Raw genomic sequence first — 22,055 nt, 5'->3', positions numbered from 1 at the left:
CATAACTCTCTAAAAGAAGATCACTAATATACTCCTCCATGAACGTTGTAAATGCTTGATGAATTTACTGATCTTCTACTTAAATCTTCCTGAGGACCAAATAATTCGACTATCCAAATTATCCATTCTGTTATTTTGTAATTTTCCAATTCATCATTTGATTTTAATAATTTACCATGACGATATTTACCCCAATTAAAAGGTGAAGATGATCTTTCAAAATCTTCTAAAGCTCTTTGATAAATTTTTAATTGACTTTGATTATGATCAATATTTTGTACAGGTAAAAGAGGAATACCATTTTGTTCACTTATGTTTGAATTCAAATTTGGGTTTACGAACATGTTTGAGTGAAATGTGGAAAAATTGTTGAGGTTATGAGTTTCTGAATTTGATTGTATATTTGTAGGAGATAAGTTTGGATGATTGGGAAATTTGGAATATGGAGGAGGTGGTGGATTATTTTGATATTGCATAATGTTTAATTTGTGATTTTAACGAGTTTGAAAAGATTACGTGTGGTTATTGTTTTTGATTTTTGGACAAGGTTAGTTTTCGGAAAATATTCAGAGATGAACCGCAACCTAAACTAACTTTATGTATTTAGTAGTACGAATCATTGTAAACATTGTATCACCATTCCTCGTCTAAAAGGTTTTTCTGACGTATCAGTCTTAGTCTGTCAGAAGTCATGAAAAGAAATATCAACGTCACACCGGTGTCATCGAATCATACAAGGGAGAACCGAAACTTAATCCTTTGATGAAGTATCGACTCGAATATGCATTTCCAAGGTCTTCGGATGAGATGTCGAAACGATTTAAGCTATAAATGTGATTGTAAAGCATATGTTTTCAATTTTTGACTTTCATCTTTCTTACAATTATCAATCATCCACCTCAAGCCAATTAATTACCTTGGTGTTTATTTCCCCTGATCATCCTAATTATCCCCTGCGCGTATAAATCACAATCTTAAACACACAATAAAATAGTAATAACTTGTTCGATATGCCATACATACCACCTGATATCTCCTCAGTCTCACGGTTTGACCCATCCAAATCAGCTTATACAAATCGGGGGAAACCAGTAACTCTCACAACCTGTACAACGTCGATTGAAAATAAACCCAAGCAAACCGCCACGAAGTCAATTAATGCAGCATGGTGGGCATTCAATTTTCTTCTAGAGCATTCTAGAATCCAATCAGATCATAAGATACAGCATAAAGTACCTGGTATTCAGAGCAGAAGGAAGGATGAGGCTTAAATGATATTTATTTAATTGTATTGATATTCTCGTAGATCTAATTAATCTGTATGAGCAGAATAAGTACTGCCACAATGAATGTATTGCCGTGTAACTGTATGTAGGTTTATGAATTGATTCCGTTACCACGCGATTACCATTGTAAGGGTCTGTCTATATTATATGTTAGGGGTTATGATATAAAGTGACAGCATCAATCGTATATGTTCTTACCGTAACCAAATACAGCTTACGAGTGAATCCCTGATATCACCATATTCAACCTAGTACTATCATAAACATCGACAGTGCATCAGAAGAGCTCAATAGTATGACACCTCGGTAGAACACTGCATCTATTTTGAGAAGGACAAATCCGACCACAGATCAAGAATCTGCCAAGATACTCTTCAGACTTTCCTTTCGATTATAATCATACCCCGCATCCCAGATCAACCTTTACGTGTATCGCATTTGATCAATCAACATCCGCTTGATCCGTCAACAATCGTTATCATACAGCCACTGTACAGCCCTTAGCCTTATTCGCATTGTTTACGATAGAACCGATTTCTTCGTGCAGAAGCGATTTGTCGTTTTACAGATTTGACCTGCTTACAGCGGGGCAGCGATGACATCGTTCAACCCTTTACCGGCACACGTCCAAGCTGCACAAGATACATTCTCCTCGGATGGTATACCAACCCCGACATACATGGGCATGGTAGATACTGGTGCCCAGTGGGATTACATCATAGGTAAAGACGGTAGACGAAGGTGAGTTGAATACCATCCGTTCATGTTCAAAACGCTCCGAGCGTTGTTAGCGCAATTTATACTGATTGCTACGTTCAATTATAGTCGAACACCATCAAGATCACCTCATAGATCAGCAACCGAACCTTCAGTCCATCGACCTTCTTCCCTCTCACATTCCCAAACACTCGATCCACCCGTGCCTCTGGGCTCGTCATTCCCTTCCACATCCGCTCATCCACAAGAACCTACTATAAACGAAGAAGCCGCCGCGGTAGTATCCCGAAGTATGAATGCTCAGCATTATCAACAGCAACTTTCGAACGGAGAATCGCTTGCGCCTAATGGTCACGGAGGTAGTACAGCGAATGGAAATGGATTTAACGCTGCAGCAGGTGGCAGTGCGTCAGCGTCAAGGAGCGGAAGGAGTAAGACCAGGATTGTGGGAGATTGGCAATTGGGTAAAACGCTAGGAGCAGGTAGTATGGGTAAAGTCAAGTTGGCCGTCAATGTGGTGACCAAGGAGAAAGTAGGTTTGCCCTTTTCAGCTGTTGCCATCTGTACTTACGAGATTACTCAGTGCGCGGTCAAGATCATACCCCGTTATACTGAAGCTACACGTCGCGAAGAGCCCAAAACGCCTGAAGAAGCAGAAAAACAGCGTCAACGTGACGAATCTAAAGAAATACGTACAATTCGAGAAGCTCATATATCCCTTTTACTTCATCATCCTTATATTTGCGGAATGCGTGAATTCATCTCACACCAAAATCACCATTATATGGTTTTTGAATTTATAGACGGAGGTCAAATGTTAGATTATATTATATCTCATGGTAGACTTAGAGAAAGAGCAGCGAGGAAATTCGCTCGACAAATTGGATCAGCTTTAGATTATTGTCATCGAAATTCGATTGTACATCGAGATCTAAAGATTGAAAATATATTGATATCGAAAAATGGAAATATCAAAATTATCGATTTCGGTCTTTCAAATCTATACGCTCCATCCAAACACCTTTCGACTTTCTGCGGATCTTTGTACTTTGCTGCACCAGAACTGCTCAATGCTAAAGCATATACCGGACCTGAAGTCGATGTTTGGTCATTCGGTATCGTTCTCTACGTGCTAGTTTGCGGAAAAGTACCCTTCGATGATCAAAGTATGCCTGCCTTACATGCCAAAATCAAAAGAGGAGCTTGTGAATATCCTGCTTGGCTCAGTGCGGACTGTAAACACCTCCTCAGTCGGATGTTGGTCACCAATCCATTGGAACGTGCAAATCTCACTGAAGTACTTAGTCACCCTTTCTTAACGAAAGGGTACGATGGTCCGCCTGACTCATGCCTCATCCACCGGGAACCTCTACGTGCGGAGGAGATAGATTGGGAAATTGTCAACATGATGCAAGGTTTCACTTTTGGGTCTTCGGAACAGATATACGACGATCTGCATTCGGTCCTCACTTCCGACTCTTACTTGTCATGCGTGGCTCAATACGAAGCTAGAAAAGATAGGCGGAAAGGTCCAACGATGTCTTCCTCCAGCATGGACGTCACCAACGTGACTGAGTCACCCAAGAAGAAGAGATTCAGCGGATTTGATTTTGCGAAGAAGAAGCTTTTCAAGGAGGAAAAGAAGGTGGAGGAGCCTGTCGTGAAGGAGAAAGAACCTCTAGATCCCACGAGGGGCTTTGATCCGCTCATATCTATATACTTCCTCGCGAGGGAAAAAGTCGAGAGAGAAAGGGTTTATGGTAAAGGTCACTTCGCTTCGTCGAACATGTCGATCGACGGTAATGACAACACTGGATACGGTCGACAAGTAGCTCAACTTCAAGCTCCACCTTCGAGTCATGCGATGGGAGGCGCGTACGAAACACCCAGAGATTCAGGATATCTTCCTCAACCCCGCCAACGCACCGAAGAAGTACCCAATCCTGTTATGCAACATCCACGAGCGGACCAAGAACAATCGAACATTGCAGATCTACCTCACGCTCATCAACGACAACCTTCTCTCAGCCAACCTCCTTTACCATCTCAGTCACTCCAACCTAGTCCAATCCCGGACCAGGAAAGTCTGACCAAGAAGTTCAGCTTGCTTGGACGGGGACCGAGACCCTCTTCCTCGATTCCCCCTTCGCGCTCGAGCTCTACCGCTACTCCTCCTTCACAAGGTATGACACCTTCCCCCTCAATGCCGCTCACCGCTGGTGGAGATCACCGACGGGCTACCACAGTGTCAGACAAATCGAACAAGCACGAGAGGAGAGTTTCAGTTGGTAGTATATCCAATATCTCAAGCACAGTCGGTCGAGCTACTGGTCTTGGCAGAAGATCATCTCAACGCGAGAGAAAGGCTACGCCGACCGAGCATGAACCATCTTGGCTCAACACGCCCAAAGAAGCAGACGAATACCATCCAGCACAATCATCTGTCCATGCGGAAGATACCAATCTCGAACCTGACTTGCAATCTGAAGTTGGAGCTAACGCGATACACGAGACCCATCAGAACGGAGATGTCAAATCGGTCTATCTCAAGGGTTTGTTCAGTGTATCTACTACTTCCACTAAACCGGCTGCGCAACTCATCAAAGACGTGTCAACTGTTCTCAACCGACTGGGCATCAAACACCGACCAATTAGAGGTGGCTTTGAATGTGTGCATATCCCTTCGATCGATCTCAATAGTGTTGTTAACGGAGATGAGGCGAACACAAGTTTACATTCGGTAAACCAATCGTCAGGGACAAAGCGAAAACCTTCACTTAGGAGAAAATCATCTAAAGCGAATGTCAATGGTAGTAATAGTCGAAATGCCTCACCTGCACCGCAAAAAGTGTTGGGCACAGGATCGAGTGGAACATTCAGTATGGGAGATACGCCCTCAACTCCCGGTAAGAGGTCTACACCGGGTCAAGGGGGTGCTCCACCAGCAGAAGAAGATGAGCTTGATGCGTGGGCTTTAGCACAATCAGGAGGAGCGGGAAGTAGTTTGATCGTTAGATTTGAGATATTTGTTGTCAAGGTAAGTCATCGATATGACACATGCTTTATTGTTTCTTGGCGATACGACGTATGCTTATCTCACTCACTTTCAGGTCTCATGGATGCCTTTACATGGTATACAGTTTAGGAGGGTAGGAGGAGACGGATGGCAATACCAGATGTTGGCAAAGACCATCTTGAGGGAAATGAGATTGTAATCAATTAATGCAGTGTTTTCGTCACTTTGTTAACTTGTATATTTCGTACTGAATAATATTACTGCTAAGTATAGATTATGATTTGCTATGACACGATTTGTTGACGTTTTGCTTGGGATTGATGAAATATTCTGCTTTATTGATACTGAAAAAGTGGAATTTTTTTTCTTGTGCGAGAAGTTAAAATGCATAAAATCTAAAGATCAAATCTCACGCTTTACTATTTAATTTAATGAAATTCAATAATTACCAAAATAAATATAATACAACTTTGTTTTTTTTTTTTCTTTTTCTCAAAGTCACTTTTTTTCTCTTTTAATGAATTTATCTAATGCACCTTCTCCTTTGGCTTTTCTTTTCTTTTCATTTTCTTCAGATTTTTTGAAATGTGTATTACCATTATTTTCATGTAATTCTTTTAATTTTTTATTTACATTACCATTTAAAACTTCTAAATGATTTCCATTAAAATTTAATTTATAAGAATCTTTTAATTTTGAAATACATAATTCTTTTTCTAATTGTTCATTTAAAATTGGAAAAGGATAATTTTTACCTATTATACAATTTGATTTTTCTTGAATTGTTAAAGGTGCTAAATGTGGACAATAAATGTACTAATCATAAAATAATTTATTAATTTTTCAAATTCATCTTCCAAAAAAGAAAAAATAAAAAGATGATAGAAAAAATAAAAAAACTTACTTTATCTGGAAAATCTTTTAATTCTGGACCTAATTATTAATACAAAATCAATAAAAATTGTTTTTTTAAATTAAATTCCAATAATAATCACTTACAATATTTCCTAACTAATTCTCCTGTTTTATCTGTCTTTTGTGGCCATGAAACTAAACCATAGACTCGGACTTTTGAATCCATTAGTTATCAACCTCGTATATCTTTTGAAGCAAAGATAGTAAAGACATACAATATTGAGAATAAAATGCAGAAGCACTAAGCCACATCCAATTTCCAGGCTACGCAAAGTTATCGTTTAACAGACTTTTAATTCTTATTGCTATAAACGAACTTACATTAGAAGCAGGATCCCAATCAATCAACCATTCTACATGCACCCAAAGAAATATTCATCAGCTTCGAGTAGACTGAAGAGAGATAACCACTCACCATCAAAAACTTCCATTCCTCTTTCCCAAGAAATATAACATTGTCCTCTAGTTAAAAAACAAGCAACACTATGTCTAGCTAAATGATGTATCCAACCTTCATATTTTAATTGTCTCATACAAGCATCAATCCATGGAAACCCAGTTTCACCTTTTTTCCAAGCTTCAAATCTTTTTTCAGCTTGTTCATCTTTTTCATCTTTTGGTCTAGGTAAAATTTCATTCCCATTCTTATCATATTGATTTTGTAATGACCAATCAATATATTTACAAATTGAATTTCCTCTAATTCTTTCAAAATTAGGTATAGCAGCTTCTGCACATGCGTACATATCTCTAAATTGAAGCTTTAAGAAAACATTATATCAAATATCAATGTTTGTAATTCGTATAAATTGTTATTACTGTATGGAACTTACCTGACCAAACATATTTTCAGGTTCTTTCGTTTCTCCTTTTCCACCATTTTTTCTCCATTTTTCAACTACTTCTTTACATCCCCACCATAATTCTCTTATTCCTATACATCCAAATTTAATATAAGGACTTAAAAGTGTAGTTGAAGGTTCAAGTGATGTAGGTGCAGAATGTGGTTTTGAAAATGTAGATACTTTTTCTGGATCAGAAAGGAATAATTTCAATCTCCTATAACCTTCGATCGTACCTCCATGTATTGTGGTTGTTGCAGGTGGAAATCCTAATTGTTCCATAGTCGGTACAGAAAAAGGATCATCAGATGGTCCAGTTAAAGAGTCTGATCATAACCCATAATACTTAGTTATTTCTCATTTTGAATGAAGTTCAACATACCAAAACACGTATCTTTGCCTGTTCTTACATCTGCATTTAAATCAATACCTTCGTATTCACCCCAATTTTCCTCATGATGATCTTTTAGATCTGATGGACCTGGATCAGGAATTGATTCAGGAGCTGGAAAAGGTTTATCGATATCTTTCATTTTGCTCGTTATCTGCGGTATACTAGAATATCAGTTTGAATTGAATTGAATTGCATTACAAGCCTTTCTTTTTACTTACACTTTGCCATTGATGTAAAGTCATAGTAGGTTTACCTTTATTAGCTTTTATAACTTCATCTGGATCATATAAATGTCTTCCAGGAGTAGTTATTATCTCTACTCCTAATTCTTTAGCAAGTGTTATAATCTTTTCATCTCTTATCTAGGAAATTTGTTTAAAAATCAAAAATTAATTCTATTAAAACCTTTTTTGTTTTTTTTGGGGGGACATTTTTAAAGACTCACTTTTGAATAAGCATTACTATCTTTTTCCCAAACTATATGTGTAATTTTCCAATCTTTAATTAATTTTTTAAAAATTAAAAAAGGTTTACCTCTTAAAACCCATAATTTTTGATTTTTATTTAATTTTTTATATTCTAAAGATAAATTATTAATAGATTCTAATAAAAAATTCCAACGATTTAATCCAACACGATGTTTATATAAATAATTTGGATCAAAACACCAAATTGGCCAAAAATTATTTATTTTTTTAATTTCATTTTCATTTTTATTTAATAATTTATTTAAAGCAGGTAAATCTTTTAAACGTAAATCTGTTCTATGCCAATAAATTACATTTATTTTATTTTCTTCTTTTTCTTTTCCTATTGAATTTGATTTTAATGATTTAGGTGATGTTAAATCTGGTTTAATTAATGAAGTTAAAGGTATTTCTGGTTTTTTCGTTGATTTTGAATTTGATTTCTTCATTTTTTTATGATTGATGAATATGGATTGAATTCCGTTATATGAATTGTGTTGTTTAGTTTTCCATGTATTCTTATAATCAGTGATCTATCAATGTACTTTTTCAGAATGAGTAACAACTATCATCAATAAAAGAGATTCACATCGACCAAAACCTTCATACATCTATTTAATTATCTTTTGTTGACAACATTACTTTACATCCTCAACTTACCGCATTCAGTCTATCATCTTATGTCATATTCGCATCGATCGTCAAGATCAAAATAAGATCGGACAACCTCCACCGAGGGGCTCCATATAAGTGCAACACTCCTGACGGCACAATCTCAAGTATATATTCATTTCTAACCAAATCAAATATGATAATAACGAAACACGAAAACGCTAAAAAAAGGAGAATCATGTATATGAAAGCGTATAAAATGTAATATAAAAGGTGAAAATCATCTATCAAAAGAGAAGACTGAAAAATCTCATCATCTTCTTATTATGTAGGATGGATCAAACTCCACTAACGGGCTTAAAAGAACAAATAGGTCAAAACGAAAACTCCAACTACTAATCCAGCTACAACTTCAAGTGGTACACCTTGACTACCTCCAGCAGTTACCGATGTTGAAGTAACAGCATCTTTAGCTTTTTCAACTAAAGTTTCCGCTCCACCTGAAGCATTACCTCGTTTCCTAAGTCCAGTAACTTGTGGTCCATTCTTAGCTTCTTCCAATTCAGCACGGAGTTTTTCATTTTCCTTCAAGGCTACAGCCAATTTCTCAGAGTCGGAAGTGGTAGCATTCAATGATTGCTCTAGAGCAGCATGTGTGGCGCCTGCTTGGTTTGGAGTAAGATCAGGAAGAGGGGGACTTGTTGGTCCGTTGGTTGCTTTGGCTGTTGATGGTGGTGAGACTTGTACTGGGACAGGAATCGGTTTGTCTTGAACTGATGGTAATGTTTGAGAGGGTGATGATTGAGCGTGAGAGAAGATCGCCTATACAACAATCAGGATCAGCTTCAAACTACAGACTGGCCAAACGTCGGGTTCATCAGATCAAGATTCGTAGGTGAGAATTCGGAAGCGAATGACCAACAGGCAACGGAGGAGGCACATAAGGGGATTTGGGAGTTTCCCAATAAGAATATCCCGCATTTCGGAATAAATCTGGATCATACTCCTTATCAGGAATAGTGGTCCAGCGAGTCAAACCATCGTGCGGTTGATTGTGCTAGAAAGGGCAGGACAAACGGAGAAAGGATAGAAGGGTAGAAAGAAAGCAAGAGAAATGTATACAACCCGTTCAAATTACGTTTCGCAATGCAGCGATTTCGAGAAAATTCGCGGTCGGTTTCAAATCGTTCGTTCGAGATACACCGAATTAACGCGGGTTGAGCGCATTCAGTGTATATTGTGCGTTCGATTTGAAATGATTGGAACATCGTTTCAGAGCATGAATTAAAGTTCGATCGAGCATGAATAGACGTCAAATCCCCTCCATACGCCATGTGAAGCTCCAGAAAAGTGCGGCAAAAAGGAGAGGGCAGTGTACGAGGCGCAAGGAATGGGTCGGGGTATAATATGACAAGGCTGGACATATGGTGGGCACGTATAGGAGTACTCACAGATTCTTCTAATCTACTTGCTTCTCCAGCATGATCGTCTTCCTCGGGGATACCATTTTGGTTAGTCGAACCATCTTCAGCAGGAAGATAAATTACTTTAATCTTCTGTTCTTGAATAGCTGATTTGTTAGTTTTTTCAACTTGAGCCCACTAAGCATATTTAGTGATCAGTATTTAGGTAATACCGGAATTTACTGAACACAGCAATGAAAACTCACCATTTCCCCTAGAGTATGCATCTCTTCATCTGGAGTTATGTAGGCTGATTGAACTAAGAATTTGTCTTTACATTTTGCGTGAGGGGGAGGTTCTTGAGCGAGCGGTTGAAGGAGGACTAAGATTGATTAATGAGTATAATTTCCGACAATGGATGACCGCATAGAAGGACTCACCTTGGACTTCAACGCTTTCACCTGATTCTACCCTTCCGGAGTTTGGTCTCACACAGTATTGTTTAGGAGCTGTGGTCTTAACCTTGAATGCAACGGGATGGGGATTTGGGTTATGGATGAATAATGATCGTTTGACAAGGGATGTGAGAGGACCTGCGCGGAGGTTAAATTCAATTATCAGCTTGGGTCTGCTTTAATTGTCCTACACCTCCTTTACTGCCCCATCGTGCTGTTTCACCTCAACATGCTCTCCATTATCCGTTCTTACGTCAACCTTCGAATGCTCTACACCGGCTCTTGCTTTCTCCCGCCAAGGATAGGCACACCAGCTTTGATAGTTCAAGACAACTCGGACTCGGCCTGACCAATAGATACAGATCGGTGTACTCACGAGGGAATCCCAATTGATTAGCGGGACTCAGATTGACCGACATCGCGATAACGTATCTCTTCTAGGTTTTTGAGAAGGTGCGATATTATGTGACAGGGGAAGTACGGATACTATATAAAGTGTCTGTCTTAACAGCTTGATAATCAGCAGCTTGGCCACTCGAAGGTAGCTGGATGTTAATTTAGTTCGAAAGTCGAGCAATTACTGATGAGTTGAGTCGGGCGACAAAGAAACTCTATTAATGTTGAATGAAGGATTCAAATTCAAACACGCCTATAATACGTTCTTATTGTTTTTCACTGAATTCGCTTTTGGTCGTGATTCGCTTGACTTGGTTATTGTTTCTCACTCTTAAGAAGTTATTAATAATGATGAGCAATATTTGTTCTTGGAAGATACGATTAAGAATGATAAATGCGGGAAAGGGGTAATAATCAAGACAATGGTGACGAGGGGGAGGTGCATTGCATTCGTATGGGTTTACAAGGTTATTAGATGATGACGATAATATCGCGTGGCGTACTCTTGTACCTTTTGTTGATAGTGCCACATTGCTGATTTGCCGATATAATCAGTCGGACTGAATACGTAATACTAAAAGAGTATCATGCACCTTTATAAATGTACAGATAACTTATTGGACTGAATAAATTGTTTAATACTGGAATCACTCTTGGACCGCTTGTAAACGCGTGTAGCATTGGAATGAAGTAAAGTAGACAGACAGTCAAGCCTTCTTGCAGGAAACCCTGTTTTTCCGAGCCCTTCGCTTCCCATAGGATCGTATAAGAACCTATACTCTTCTGAGTATCATATATATAAACATCTAGAGCTCAAAGTATTTGATGTCGAAACTTCTGATATCATGTTCTCATTTGTATAGCTATGACAATACTAAATGGATGATAGCCAAAGCGGGAGGTGAGATGACATGCATCTATATATTCATTTCGAAGATTCTATATCCTGATGTGCTTCACGCTTCTACTATACATCGTGAAGTCGGGAGAAGGGTAAAAAGACCGTCAGATCCCTATATCGTGATCGTCTGAAACAGATTGAACCGCTTGTGAAGACTGAATTAGAACAAACTTGATGATTTCGTTATCAATGTTATTGAAGTCTTTCAACGGATGAGGTTCACCTGACATGTACGAAGTCGAGACCAAGTGAATTTGTTTTCCATCTAGGATTTTCAATATCGAGTTAAATAATTGTACATTCCGATATCTCCTGGACATATTCGTCTCTTGGGATTTGGGTATTTGCTGTACCTCGAAAAATCAGAATTTGAGTTTTGCCGTTTCTGATCTGCGTAATTGATCTTCACTGATAGGTATAAAATTATCAGAGCAAATTAAATGTTCAAATCATTCCTGGCCTATGGAGAACAAGTAGCGAAAGCAATTAGTATAATGAGGATCAGTCATAGCTGAATCTCGGTACAGCAGAAAATGCATCGCCTAGGCAGACGGGGCTTAATCACACCACAGACAAGACTGAAGCTGGAGTACGCTTGACCAGGTTAAATGATAGCGTTAGTGTCAGGATTGAGGGACGATTAATGATATATTTGTCAAATATTGCACAGGCTCCGGGATGATGATCTGATTAGCTGGTGAAATGTTTGTGCATCGTGAAATCGTTTACATTGCATATTGGCGGTATGATATCTATCCTTGACGCTACAGACTTTATCAGCTTTTGGTTCTCGGCTCATTCCGACTGCCATCAAAAGGCGAGGTAGGGCAAATACTCACTTGTTTGTGTTTTGGGTTCTTTGAGCAAATAACGTATATCCTTCCTTTCCTATTTTACATAACAAGATCAGCACTGACATACAATGGAGGGACGTTTACATATGTGGGATGCTGATGATTTGCGAATTGATTTATATCAAATCGATACTAGGGTATCAAGATAATATGATAATACTCTTTTAAACAAAACTGACTCACCTCCTCACGATTGAACACCCATCACAAAACCTCTTGACACTACTTCTCACTTTCATTCCTCTTACTTGCATAATCAACGGTTGTGTCCTTGCCAATTTCAAATTAGATATTATAGAAGAAGGTGATGATGTTTGTAATAGAAGGGTTGGTCTACTTGATGATGCGTTAAAAGTTGGACGAAGGGGAGGACATGATGAACATTGTCGTATAGATTGTCTTGATGGACCCGCAAGCGGGACAGAGAAAGGTGATATGCGTCGAAGAATCGTCTGTATCATCTTGTCTGATTTAAAGGTGTGCTCGAGATGTTTAGACTGGATCAAATGATGATGGTATACACTCAAGATGTATAGTATTTAGAAATCTCGAAATGTTAAACTCGAACAAAAGTGAATTACCGTAATACTCACTCGATGCCACCCATCGGTGTTTCGGCTATATAAGTTGATTGAATTACCCTGAACTGGGTTCAAGGGAGAGTTGCTATTAAAATCGATAGTAAACTACTAATTCCTCCACTCTCATCCCTCGTTAATAGCCTCCACTATACTTGACCACCATACAATATCTTTCTTCTTTCATAGTAAATATATAATTGACAATTCAACATAATATCATACAGTATCATACTGATTATCTCCTCTCATAGTGCTGGCCCAACTACTGAAAGGGATTAGCTGTACGTCAATACTACCAACAAGCAAAAAAAGCGCTTCTTAGAAGGCGTTCCCACCATAAAAACCCGCATATTACTAAAATAACCCTCCACCGAATCGCCTCCACCCTTACCAACCAGTGAAATCCCAATCTCTCCGGCAGGAATATTCAGCAGGTAGCGTTGACATATCGAGCAAAGTAATTCAAGACCGACAGAGCGATTTTCCTTATCAAGATGCCCGCCAGGAGGCAAAGTGGGCTATCACCCATTGATCCAATTACTGGATTACCAGTTGAAGGTGCTACTCCAACTTCAGGTAGAAGTAGAGGTAAAGAAGGTAAAGAAAAAGAAACTTTTGCATGTACTTTTCCAGGATGTGGTCAAGTGAGTGTGCTATCTTGTAGTCAACATGAGATACTAACCTCGGATTCTCCCATCTCAGAACTATAGTCGTATGGAATATCTGAAAAGACATCAAAGGAAACGTGCGTATCATATTCATTTTACTATCCTCAAACAAACGACCCATACTTATTATGATCTGTCTTCAGACCAAGATGATCGACCGTTCCAATGTAAAGATTGTACGAAGGCCTTCGCTCGAAGGTAAGTTATAAACTGCAGGATCCCATAGTTCCGGGACATGTACTAATTTCCCGCGTTTTCTTTTCTCAGCGACGTGCTCCTCCGACACAGGCGACGATGCCATCCTACACCTCCACCGACCGACCGCAATTCCCATTCTCCACCTGCTCCTCACCGCAATTATCCCGGCGTACCCGTCTCCTCATCTCGCACAGACGCAAGAGACGCATCACCTGCGTCTCGAAGTCGAAAACATCCAAGACGTTCCAGTGGCGATGATGAACGAGATGCCACTCGCCCTCGACTCGACCCAAGCCTAGATCCAAGTCTCGAAGACGACTTTACAGGTGCTGATGACGACGATCGCTATCCCGATGGAACCCGTTTCAATCGTCAAAATGGTATGGGCAATGGAGGAGTATACTCATCAGGAAATCCATTTTACGGTTCAGGCGCCGTACCTGAAGGTTCAACGTACACACCCCATTTGTTACCGATGTTTCAGCAAGGACAAACTTTCCATAGCCTCAATGATGCAGATCATCTCGAAGACGCTTCGGTGCTTTTGTCGATGGCTTATCCCGGAGGCGTACCATCAGGCGAAAATCCGGATATACAGAGGGATTTACCTGATTGGGCGAATAACCCAACAATAAATATGATGATGGAAGCTGCCGTAGCGGCCAATCGTGAACAAGAAGCGAATAAAACCGTCAATGGCAACGATCAAACAAAGGAGGTCCAATCGACAGAACAACCTGTCGTAGATCCCGCTCTTGCTTCAGCTTCCGGCAATGTCACCAACAATGGCGATGATTCTTTTCTAAACACGATGAGCTGGTTGTCCGGAATGGGCACTCAGGGAGTGTTGAACCAGAGCCAAAATCAGAGCCAAACTCAGAATCAAAACCGAATCTCGAGCCAAATGGACATATCCCAGAATCGAACAGGGCAGAACTCGAACTCCCAAAAGAAGGGATCGACATCGACGCAGAATTCGACGCAGCAATCGACCCAGAACTTAAGTAGCGCTGATATGGGCTCCTTACTCGGTTGGATGCAGCTTTTCGCTTCCAACATGAACGGTTCTTCCGGTCCCGGAAATTCACCAAAAGCTCAAACACCTTTTCCAATCTCCTCTCTTTTCTCGCCTTCTGCATTTGGCCTAAACAACGTCTCAAGCAATACCGACGGAGAAAATAAGGATGAAGTACCTCCCATGTCGCCGTCCATCATGGGTATCCTCGATCAAATGGCGATGTATGAAGTTCCCCAGACTCTCGCTAATCCGAATCCGGAAAGGCCTTTACTTCGATTGGCTAATTCAGAAATGAATACAAGAGCGGGTCAAGAATGGTTCGACAAAACCAGTCCCTTCTAGTGAGCTAGCTCTCATCGCCCACTCGACAGCCCAGCTAACAATTTCTACAGCCTTCCAGCCGATCGATTCGCAGGTGTATATCAGATTCCGCACTGGGCTCTGCCACCCTTGCGCACCTTATCGGTAATGGCTTGTCGAACCTATCATACCGTCCTCAATCATTTCTCCTTTGTGCACATGCCAACTTTCAAGCTGAACGATACCGCTGCATGCCTTGCCTTTGCGATATGTACTGTGGGAGGTATCCGTACAGGATCCACTACAGCAGCCGATAATGCTGTATTACAGTCTCTTGGCTTGAGCGGTTTGATTCCACCCAAATCTCTTGATGGACCCGTTGTACCCGATCAAAGCTGGGAAAGTATCTATGAGAGTAATTGGAATCGAGCAAACGATGATAAAGCTCTTGATTCTGAGAAGGTAACCGCGTGGAAAAATGGTCCACTCGTTAGGAATGAGAAGACTAACATGCTTGTGAAGGTATGTCAGCTACATTCCGTCATGAAATCCTTGATGTTCGCTTATGATAATCGTCGAGTAGTCTTTCTCACTCGCTCAAGGTGTCTTGATGACTGAATACAATGTCGCTTTGCTTCAAGCATTGATCTTGTATCATACGCCAAACTTTCTGAGTGAGAGCGAATCGGAACGATTAACTGCAAATATGTTTATGGGGACCATCGTCAATGTGAGTGAGGACATGATGATCCTTAGAGTCCGCACACTTTGCTGAACAAATTGGCAATGCAGATCACTCGCCAGATTGGTTTTTTTACACCCGAAGCTGACCACTTTACCACTAAAATCGACACGCCGACCGAACCATTCACACCGAACGATCTCGATAGGTGCTGGAAGAAATGGATACAACTTGAGACTCGTCGTCGAACTGCTTACCTAGTCTATCAACTTGACACTGTCTCAGCACTGGAATCAAACATACCTTGTATCCTTTCTTCCTGCGAAATCTCGTATCTACCCCTTCCTGCACCAGACACACTTTGGAAAGCCCCTGCAGCTGTTGATTGGCTGAAAGCAGTCAAGAAGTATCGACCTATGACTCTGGATGAAGCTATGCGTAGAATCTTCTTTTTACCTACTTTCGGATCTTTCGACAATCTCCATGAAAATGCGGATACGAAATACTATAACTTGCTCAACACGCAGGATCTCGGACCTTTCGCTAGATTGGCTCTGGTATTAACTCTTCTAAGAGGTGTTATGGATATCGGAGAAGGCAAGAGGGATAGAGGAGATTGGAGAGATCTTACGGATCTTTGGGTTGGTTGCGGATGGCTCAGACCCACAAAAAGGATGTTAGCTCAAGATGGTACCGACCTCGGCAGGATTACTAGAGAGAGCCTGAGAGGACGATTCGGTATGGGTTTGCAAAAGGTTAGTCGACATGTCAGAACAGTGGGGCAAGTACTAACAATAATTCACCTGCAGTGGCGAGAAGGTTGGGACTTTGATAGACTGTGTAGTTCCCCTGCTACACCCAACGGTTCTCGAGCGGATTCGGCGGGAGTTAGTCCACAAAGCAACAGTAGTCCGCCCGGCCGCGAACCCGAATTACCTAAAGAGACTTTGAATTATTGCGAAGGTGAGTTATAGCTAACAGCTCCTTACAAAAGGCGAAAAAGCTGATTTTCTAATAACGAATAGATGCTCTGCCGTTTTACTGGCTTGCCGTGGCTCTACTTAACCAGTTGAACAATTCCACGCATAATGAACCTGGTTTCAACCATTTCTCAGGAGTGAAATACGGAGATATGCTAAAAGCGGCACGAACGTTCACTCGAACTGGAGAAGGTATACCCGGCGCTACAAGTAATGGATCTTCGCCTTCTTACGCCAGACAAGGCTCAACATCAACAGCAAGTGTAGTCAGTGCCACAGTACCGGCAGCTTCCGCTCAAACCCAAAATACGGCTCATACATACTCAGCACCTTCTTCAACTGGAACGTCAAATTCGCTTTCATCAATATCGCCACCTAATAATAACAATAAAACCGTTGATATCCCTCCCGTCGTTGAAGAAACCAATGACGACAATTTTGACTTATCTAACATGTCTCCAGGGACAATTAATGGGTTCTTTGAAGCGATAGCAGGAGCTGGAGGATCCGAAGATACTTTTGATGGTGGTACTGTACCAATCTCGACTAAACAGAATCCTAGTGCAGGAACAACCGGCGGTACGTCTCAACAAGTGGAAAATGGAGGAGGAGGGATTGCCGGCCAAGGGCAACTGTATGAACAAATAGGATTCATTATTTAAATCTGAAAATTCTGGTAGATGCCTGAAATTGTAATATATAGATAGGATTGTTTGTCCTTCGTTTCTTGATACAGTATCGAGTTGTGTTTTTAGGGTCTTTTTTTCTATTTTCATATTCTCTTCTATTGATCTTAATATACTTCATCTGTTCCGCCCATGTATAAAATGTCTTGTCATCAATTGCATAGCTCTCGTAATAACGGAATGAATATGAGAAGGACAAAGCTATCAAGGTTTGAATTGCCACATGTCAAAGATTCAAACCGCGTCATTGAACATTATTAACATTAAGTTACTCGACCAAAAGGTTACCTGCGGAATATCAATTATCCTGTGCCGACCTATTATCTTCGTTTCGCTATTAATTTTGTCAATCCATATCACCATAGCGCCTCAACAAGAACAACCTATAAAGCCTCAAAGTCTATAAACGTGTTTTAAGGAGTTCACCCACTGGCGAAACACGACTTTCCAAGCACACACATAACGTACCCCTTCTCATCAATCCAATCTAATCCAGCCTAATTGGTTTCAGTCACTATGCCAGGTAGTAAAAGAAGAGCATTGAAGAAATTCCTTTCACCAAATTCAGAACCTGTTTCTCCACCTTCTTCATCAGCTATATCACCAATACAATCAAATGAAAATTCATCAAATTCATTATCACAAATGATTTCATCAAATTCTAATGAAGGATTACCTCCACCTGCTTTACCTTTATCACAAGAAGAAATTCAAGAAGATTTAATATTAGAAAATATGGCTGCAAGAGAAAAAGAAATTGGACATGCTTCTTCTCCTTCTGGATTAACAATTTCACCTTCACAAACTATTTCAAATGGTGCATTACAATCAAAATCATCATCACAACTTTCATCTATTCAACCTTCTTCTTTACCTCCTCCACCTATTTCTACTACAATCCCCTCTCCTCCACCACCTAGTGGAGGTTTATATAATAATCCTTTCGGAATGGGAAATGGTGGTGGAAAGAAAAAGAAATCAAGTAGACAAAAATTCGAGGAAAGACAGGTTAATTGTTTCCCATTTTCCTTGAATATTCGAAAGGAAATGCGGTGCTAATTCGATTTTAACTTCTTGAAAATATTTAGGCTCGAAAAACTGAAGCTCTTTTAAATTCTGCTCCACCAGATGATCCTAATTGGAATGCACAACTTGAAAAAGAAAGATTGGAAGAAATTCAAGTTATAAGTGATGCTTGCACTTCTCTTGGCAGAGAAATTTATGAAATTTCACCAGATGGACATTGTATGTTCTCTGCTATAGCTCATCAATTGGCTGAAATTGGTATATTACCTTCAAAAGATGTGAGTTTCTGAATGTTGAAAAACAAAAAGTCTATAAAATTGATAATTTGAGTTAGTCTGAAAATTATACTGTTACTCGTCGAGCAGCTGCCGAATTTATTTTTGCTCATCCAGATGATTTCATGCCATTCTTACCATCTATAACGGGGGAAGATTCAGCTGGAGCAACTGATGATGGAGTGATAACCCCAGAAGGATTTAAGAAATATTGTCAATTGGTGGCTGAAACTGGAGAATGGGGAGGTGAACCTGAGGTAAGTTATTATGCGATACTATATTTTGTATGAACAAAATATGTTATCTACTGCTGAATTGATCGACCTCTTAGATCCAAGCTCTCTCAAGACGATTCGACGTCCCAATTCATGTCTTCCAACGAGGTCCACCTACCGTAGTTTCGCATGGTAGCTCAGGCGATGCTTTTGGAGGAGCTATGACTCCTGAACAAAGTATGGCTGCTGGTGATAAAGTGGTAAGAATTAGTTACCACAAGAGGATGTATGGTCTAGGAGAGGTAAGCATATCTATTTCCATCGTAATTCCAATTGTACCTACGAGCTGATATGTGATCTTGGTTGATAGCATTACAATAGTCTGAGAAAGGTATGAGAATACCTAGAAACGGTCAAAAGCTTTTTATACGTAAAGAAGTGTATGCATACAAGATATCATGAATAATTTTACTGTGAACAAAGTCATGTAAGTATGGAATGTCCTGCGCCTAATCGTCAAGTTTTCGAGAGCTCATCTGACAAAGCTGCGGATTAAATCATTCCAAGGTACATCTGATGGGTTCGGCGACAGCCAGGTAATTTGGCCGTCCACTTCGCGCATGTATTTAACCACAGTCGGTGGAGGGGGTTCACTAGCATCATTTTGTTGAGCCTTAATTTCCCAGATCACGCTATCTCCAGCATCAGTCTCTTCTATGGGCGTAATTGAGCTGATTCGCAGAGCCTGACCGTATTCGTGAGCTTCGTTATCGATTCTGCTTAGAGCGTTATTAGTCGCTTTGTTCAGCTCCTGAATGATGTGATTTTTATCTGAGATAGTATAAATCTCTTTCGGCACGTACTGCCAGCGAGTTGATTATGAGTTCATGTCTGGGTAATCCGCATAACGACATTCGTGCAAGGGCCAGTATTCTGTGCATAGTCGAATATCTGCGGTATCCTCACCCTCGCATCGAATATCGGGCTTGTATTGAGTAATCAAGCTTCCATCTTCACAATAAGACACCCTGGCCAATCCCGAAGGAGAAGGAATGAATAACTTGATCGTGCATAACGATGTAGGAGATTCCCAATCGGTGACAGTCACATGAACGATAGTATTTGGACTCATATGATCCTTGGCTCGAAGGCAGATGGTGTTCCAATTTTCTGATTCCTGCTTGAAATAGAGGGCCCCGGGCTCCCTAAAAACGCCAGGCAGAATGTGCGACTCGTGTGTTCCCAACGCTGTACATGGGGTACTCGTCCCCCAAGCATTAGTAGGTTGATCGATTGTTGAGGCTGCAGACTGAGTTGCTGCATTCGTGTTCTTCGAGTTGATATAAGCAGCAGTCGATCCGTACATGGTAAAGTCATCACCAGGTATATTAGCTTCATTTGGAATCATGTATTCGGGATTGACAGAGCTACTTGAGCCGCCAAAGGGGTGAGTCGTTGTGATGGGATTATGTCCTTGAGCAAAGTTGATCTCCCCGCCGGTGGTATTTAGGGGATAATCAAATAACGGTGGTTGTCCAGTTTCTTCCTCCGATTTGATATCCGAAATTAACCACTGAGGGTTAATACAGCCATAATCGGCTTGGGTGGGTGTACGTTGGCCATCTTGTGGGACATCGCTTTGTGTGGCTGTGAATTGATTAGCCTAAACTTTCAAGTAGTTCAAGCTTGGATAAATCCTGGTGGAATTCATAACAAACTCACCTGTCTTTTGTAGCAGAGGTCTATAAGTACGAGGCATAATGACTATCAGTGAGCTATCTAAATGATCGGGGGTGGCAATAACGCTGTACGACGAAGTGAAAAAATGGAATGAAGTGGTAGTACAGTACATAGAACAACAAAGACAATTCTTGGGGGCTTACCTGTATATATAGCTATTATTTGACTCAATTTTCCGATTCTGAACTTCAGAAGAACACTAGCTTCTTGAAAGGAAATATAGTGACTTCCCTTTCAACGATCTCCTTTATGTATGTAGAAAGTGTGACGTATCAAACAAAATAAAAATTCGTGATTTGCTATATGCAAATTGGAAATTTGCCATTCGCCACAGGATAATTCAACCGAGTATAATTGATCTCCTTTGATCTCCTTACATGATGCTGACGATTCTGTATCGCATGACTCGAGCATCATGACTTTCGATTTGCGATACTTGAAATGGTCACTGGTCCAAGCAAATATCGCACATGAAAAGAGAGAACTTCACTGGCATTATAAACTGAATAGGCGGTACTATTGTCACCGTTGCATTGCTATATAAACTGTGAATTCCCACCGAAGACATCGTGTATAAACTCTGGAGATTTTAACTTGTCTCTTGCTTGTCTAATTCCCTTATCGTTCGGTTCGTCCTCCACCAGTAACGAGAGCATCAGATCGGGATCGAGCCCATAAATCCTCTTTTCCCAAGGAACATTCTTGAAAGTATAAATATCATGATGATTTCGCCCCCATCCGATCGATTGAAGCACCATGCTATCTCTGCTTTGACGAAATTCGTTGAAGATCTTTGATGATAGATGATAATCAAGCGTATGAAAAAGAGGAGCAATGATTGGATTGATATTCGACAGCGAATAAGAACAATCAGGATGGTACGCGCTTCTGTCTTTTGCACAATCTTCATCTGCGACTGTTGACTCTGCACCATTCAGAGACAGGAGGTGTGGATCGACTCGAATAGGGCAACTGGAACCCTCGGAATTCAAGATATCGACTTTGGGTTTGAGCCAGTTGCCTGCAAGGTCCTGTGATTTCGAAGCGACGCTCAAGGCGATTGCCGATAGCGTATCTCTTTGACTAATATGTACTGTTATCGGAAGGTTCGTTTGGTTTTCTCGATATACGCAGAGATGAAAATAAGCATCCATGCCATTCTCGACTCTACCCATTGTTTTACGGCCGATGAGGTGCGATGGATGCGATCCCTCTTGATCGCAAGTGGGATAAGGACCGTTTGAGGGAATCCTGTCGTACACCGTATCGAGATCGGCTGCGCCAAAACCACAATGATATGAGCTACCGAGACTTTCACGAGGGCGAAATGACGGTTATATTTGTGAGCCTGTGAGAAGCTTACCGTCAGAATTACTATATTGAGCCATTATGCCCCTAGATCTTTGAAACTCGGTGAAGAGTAAAATA

At 40.5% G+C, this 22,055-nt stretch overlaps 8 protein-coding genes across 8 annotated transcripts; 3 read left to right on the top strand and 5 right to left on the bottom strand.

The window, feature by feature from the left end:
• Positions 1–23: 23 nt before the first annotated feature.
• I206_100947 (uncharacterized protein) lies at positions 24–476 on the bottom strand (the record flags this gene model as incomplete). The annotated part of the gene is made up of 1 exon (XM_019152159.1): positions 24–476. The coding sequence occupies one exon, from the start codon at positions 474–476 to the stop codon at positions 24–26; it is 453 nt and encodes a 150-aa protein (XP_019014297.1).
• A 1,405-nt stretch (positions 477–1,881) lies between these two features.
• Positions 1,882–5,218, top strand: I206_100946 (uncharacterized protein; the record flags this gene model as incomplete). Its single annotated transcript, XM_070202298.1, has 4 exons — positions 1,882–2,027; positions 2,112–2,535; positions 2,587–5,040; positions 5,114–5,218. The coding sequence occupies 4 exons, from the start codon at positions 1,882–1,884 to the stop codon at positions 5,216–5,218; spliced, it is 3,129 nt and encodes a 1,042-aa protein (XP_070058399.1).
• A 299-nt stretch (positions 5,219–5,517) lies between these two features.
• On the bottom strand, positions 5,518–8,086 carry I206_100945 (uncharacterized protein; the record flags this gene model as incomplete). Its single annotated transcript, XM_019152161.1, has 10 exons — positions 5,518–5,835; positions 5,924–5,952; positions 6,019–6,087; positions 6,150–6,198; positions 6,256–6,287; positions 6,350–6,695; positions 6,768–7,102; positions 7,159–7,321; positions 7,389–7,532; positions 7,616–8,086. The coding sequence occupies 10 exons, from the start codon at positions 8,084–8,086 to the stop codon at positions 5,518–5,520; spliced, it is 1,956 nt and encodes a 651-aa protein (XP_019014299.1).
• Positions 8,087–8,606: 520 nt separating this feature from the next.
• On the bottom strand, positions 8,607–10,526 carry I206_100944 (uncharacterized protein; the record flags this gene model as incomplete). Its single annotated transcript, XM_070202297.1, has 6 exons — positions 8,607–9,071; positions 9,172–9,306; positions 9,701–9,850; positions 9,919–10,034; positions 10,093–10,245; positions 10,484–10,526. 6 exons carry the CDS (start codon positions 10,524–10,526, stop codon positions 8,607–8,609), a joined length of 1,062 nt encoding a protein of 353 aa, XP_070058398.1.
• Positions 10,527–12,156: 1,630 nt separating this feature from the next.
• Positions 12,157–12,719, bottom strand: I206_100943 (mitochondrial 54S ribosomal protein bL36m; the record flags this gene model as incomplete). Its single annotated transcript, XM_019152163.1, has 3 exons — positions 12,157–12,168; positions 12,244–12,292; positions 12,442–12,719. 3 exons carry the CDS (start codon positions 12,717–12,719, stop codon positions 12,157–12,159), a joined length of 339 nt encoding a protein of 112 aa, XP_019014301.1.
• Positions 12,720–13,333: 614 nt separating this feature from the next.
• On the top strand, positions 13,334–17,347 carry I206_100942 (uncharacterized protein; the record flags this gene model as incomplete). The annotated part of the gene is made up of 9 exons (XM_019152164.1): positions 13,334–13,483; positions 13,542–13,584; positions 13,651–13,705; positions 13,775–15,064; positions 15,116–15,545; positions 15,607–15,753; positions 15,816–16,460; positions 16,515–16,668; positions 16,731–17,347. 9 exons carry the CDS (start codon positions 13,334–13,336, stop codon positions 17,345–17,347), a joined length of 3,531 nt encoding a protein of 1,176 aa, XP_019014302.1.
• Positions 17,348–17,887: 540 nt separating this feature from the next.
• I206_100941 (uncharacterized protein) lies at positions 17,888–19,284 on the top strand (the record flags this gene model as incomplete). Its single annotated transcript, XM_070202296.1, has 5 exons — positions 17,888–18,379; positions 18,460–18,675; positions 18,732–18,929; positions 19,004–19,189; positions 19,258–19,284. 5 exons carry the CDS (start codon positions 17,888–17,890, stop codon positions 19,282–19,284), a joined length of 1,119 nt encoding a protein of 372 aa, XP_070058397.1.
• A 135-nt stretch (positions 19,285–19,419) lies between these two features.
• On the bottom strand, positions 19,420–20,646 carry I206_100940 (uncharacterized protein; the record flags this gene model as incomplete). The annotated part of the gene is made up of 3 exons (XM_019152166.1): positions 19,420–19,718; positions 19,854–20,534; positions 20,610–20,646. 3 exons carry the CDS (start codon positions 20,644–20,646, stop codon positions 19,420–19,422), a joined length of 1,017 nt encoding a protein of 338 aa, XP_019014304.1.
• Between the last annotated feature and the right edge of the window lie 1,409 nt (positions 20,647–22,055).

This window comes from Kwoniella pini, chromosome 1 (assembly GCF_000512605.2).
Source record: "Kwoniella pini CBS 10737 chromosome 1, complete sequence".
Classification (NCBI taxonomy): Eukaryota; Fungi; Basidiomycota; class Tremellomycetes; order Tremellales; family Cryptococcaceae; genus Kwoniella; species Kwoniella pini.
This window is presented reverse-complemented; position numbering and strand designations above follow the sequence as displayed.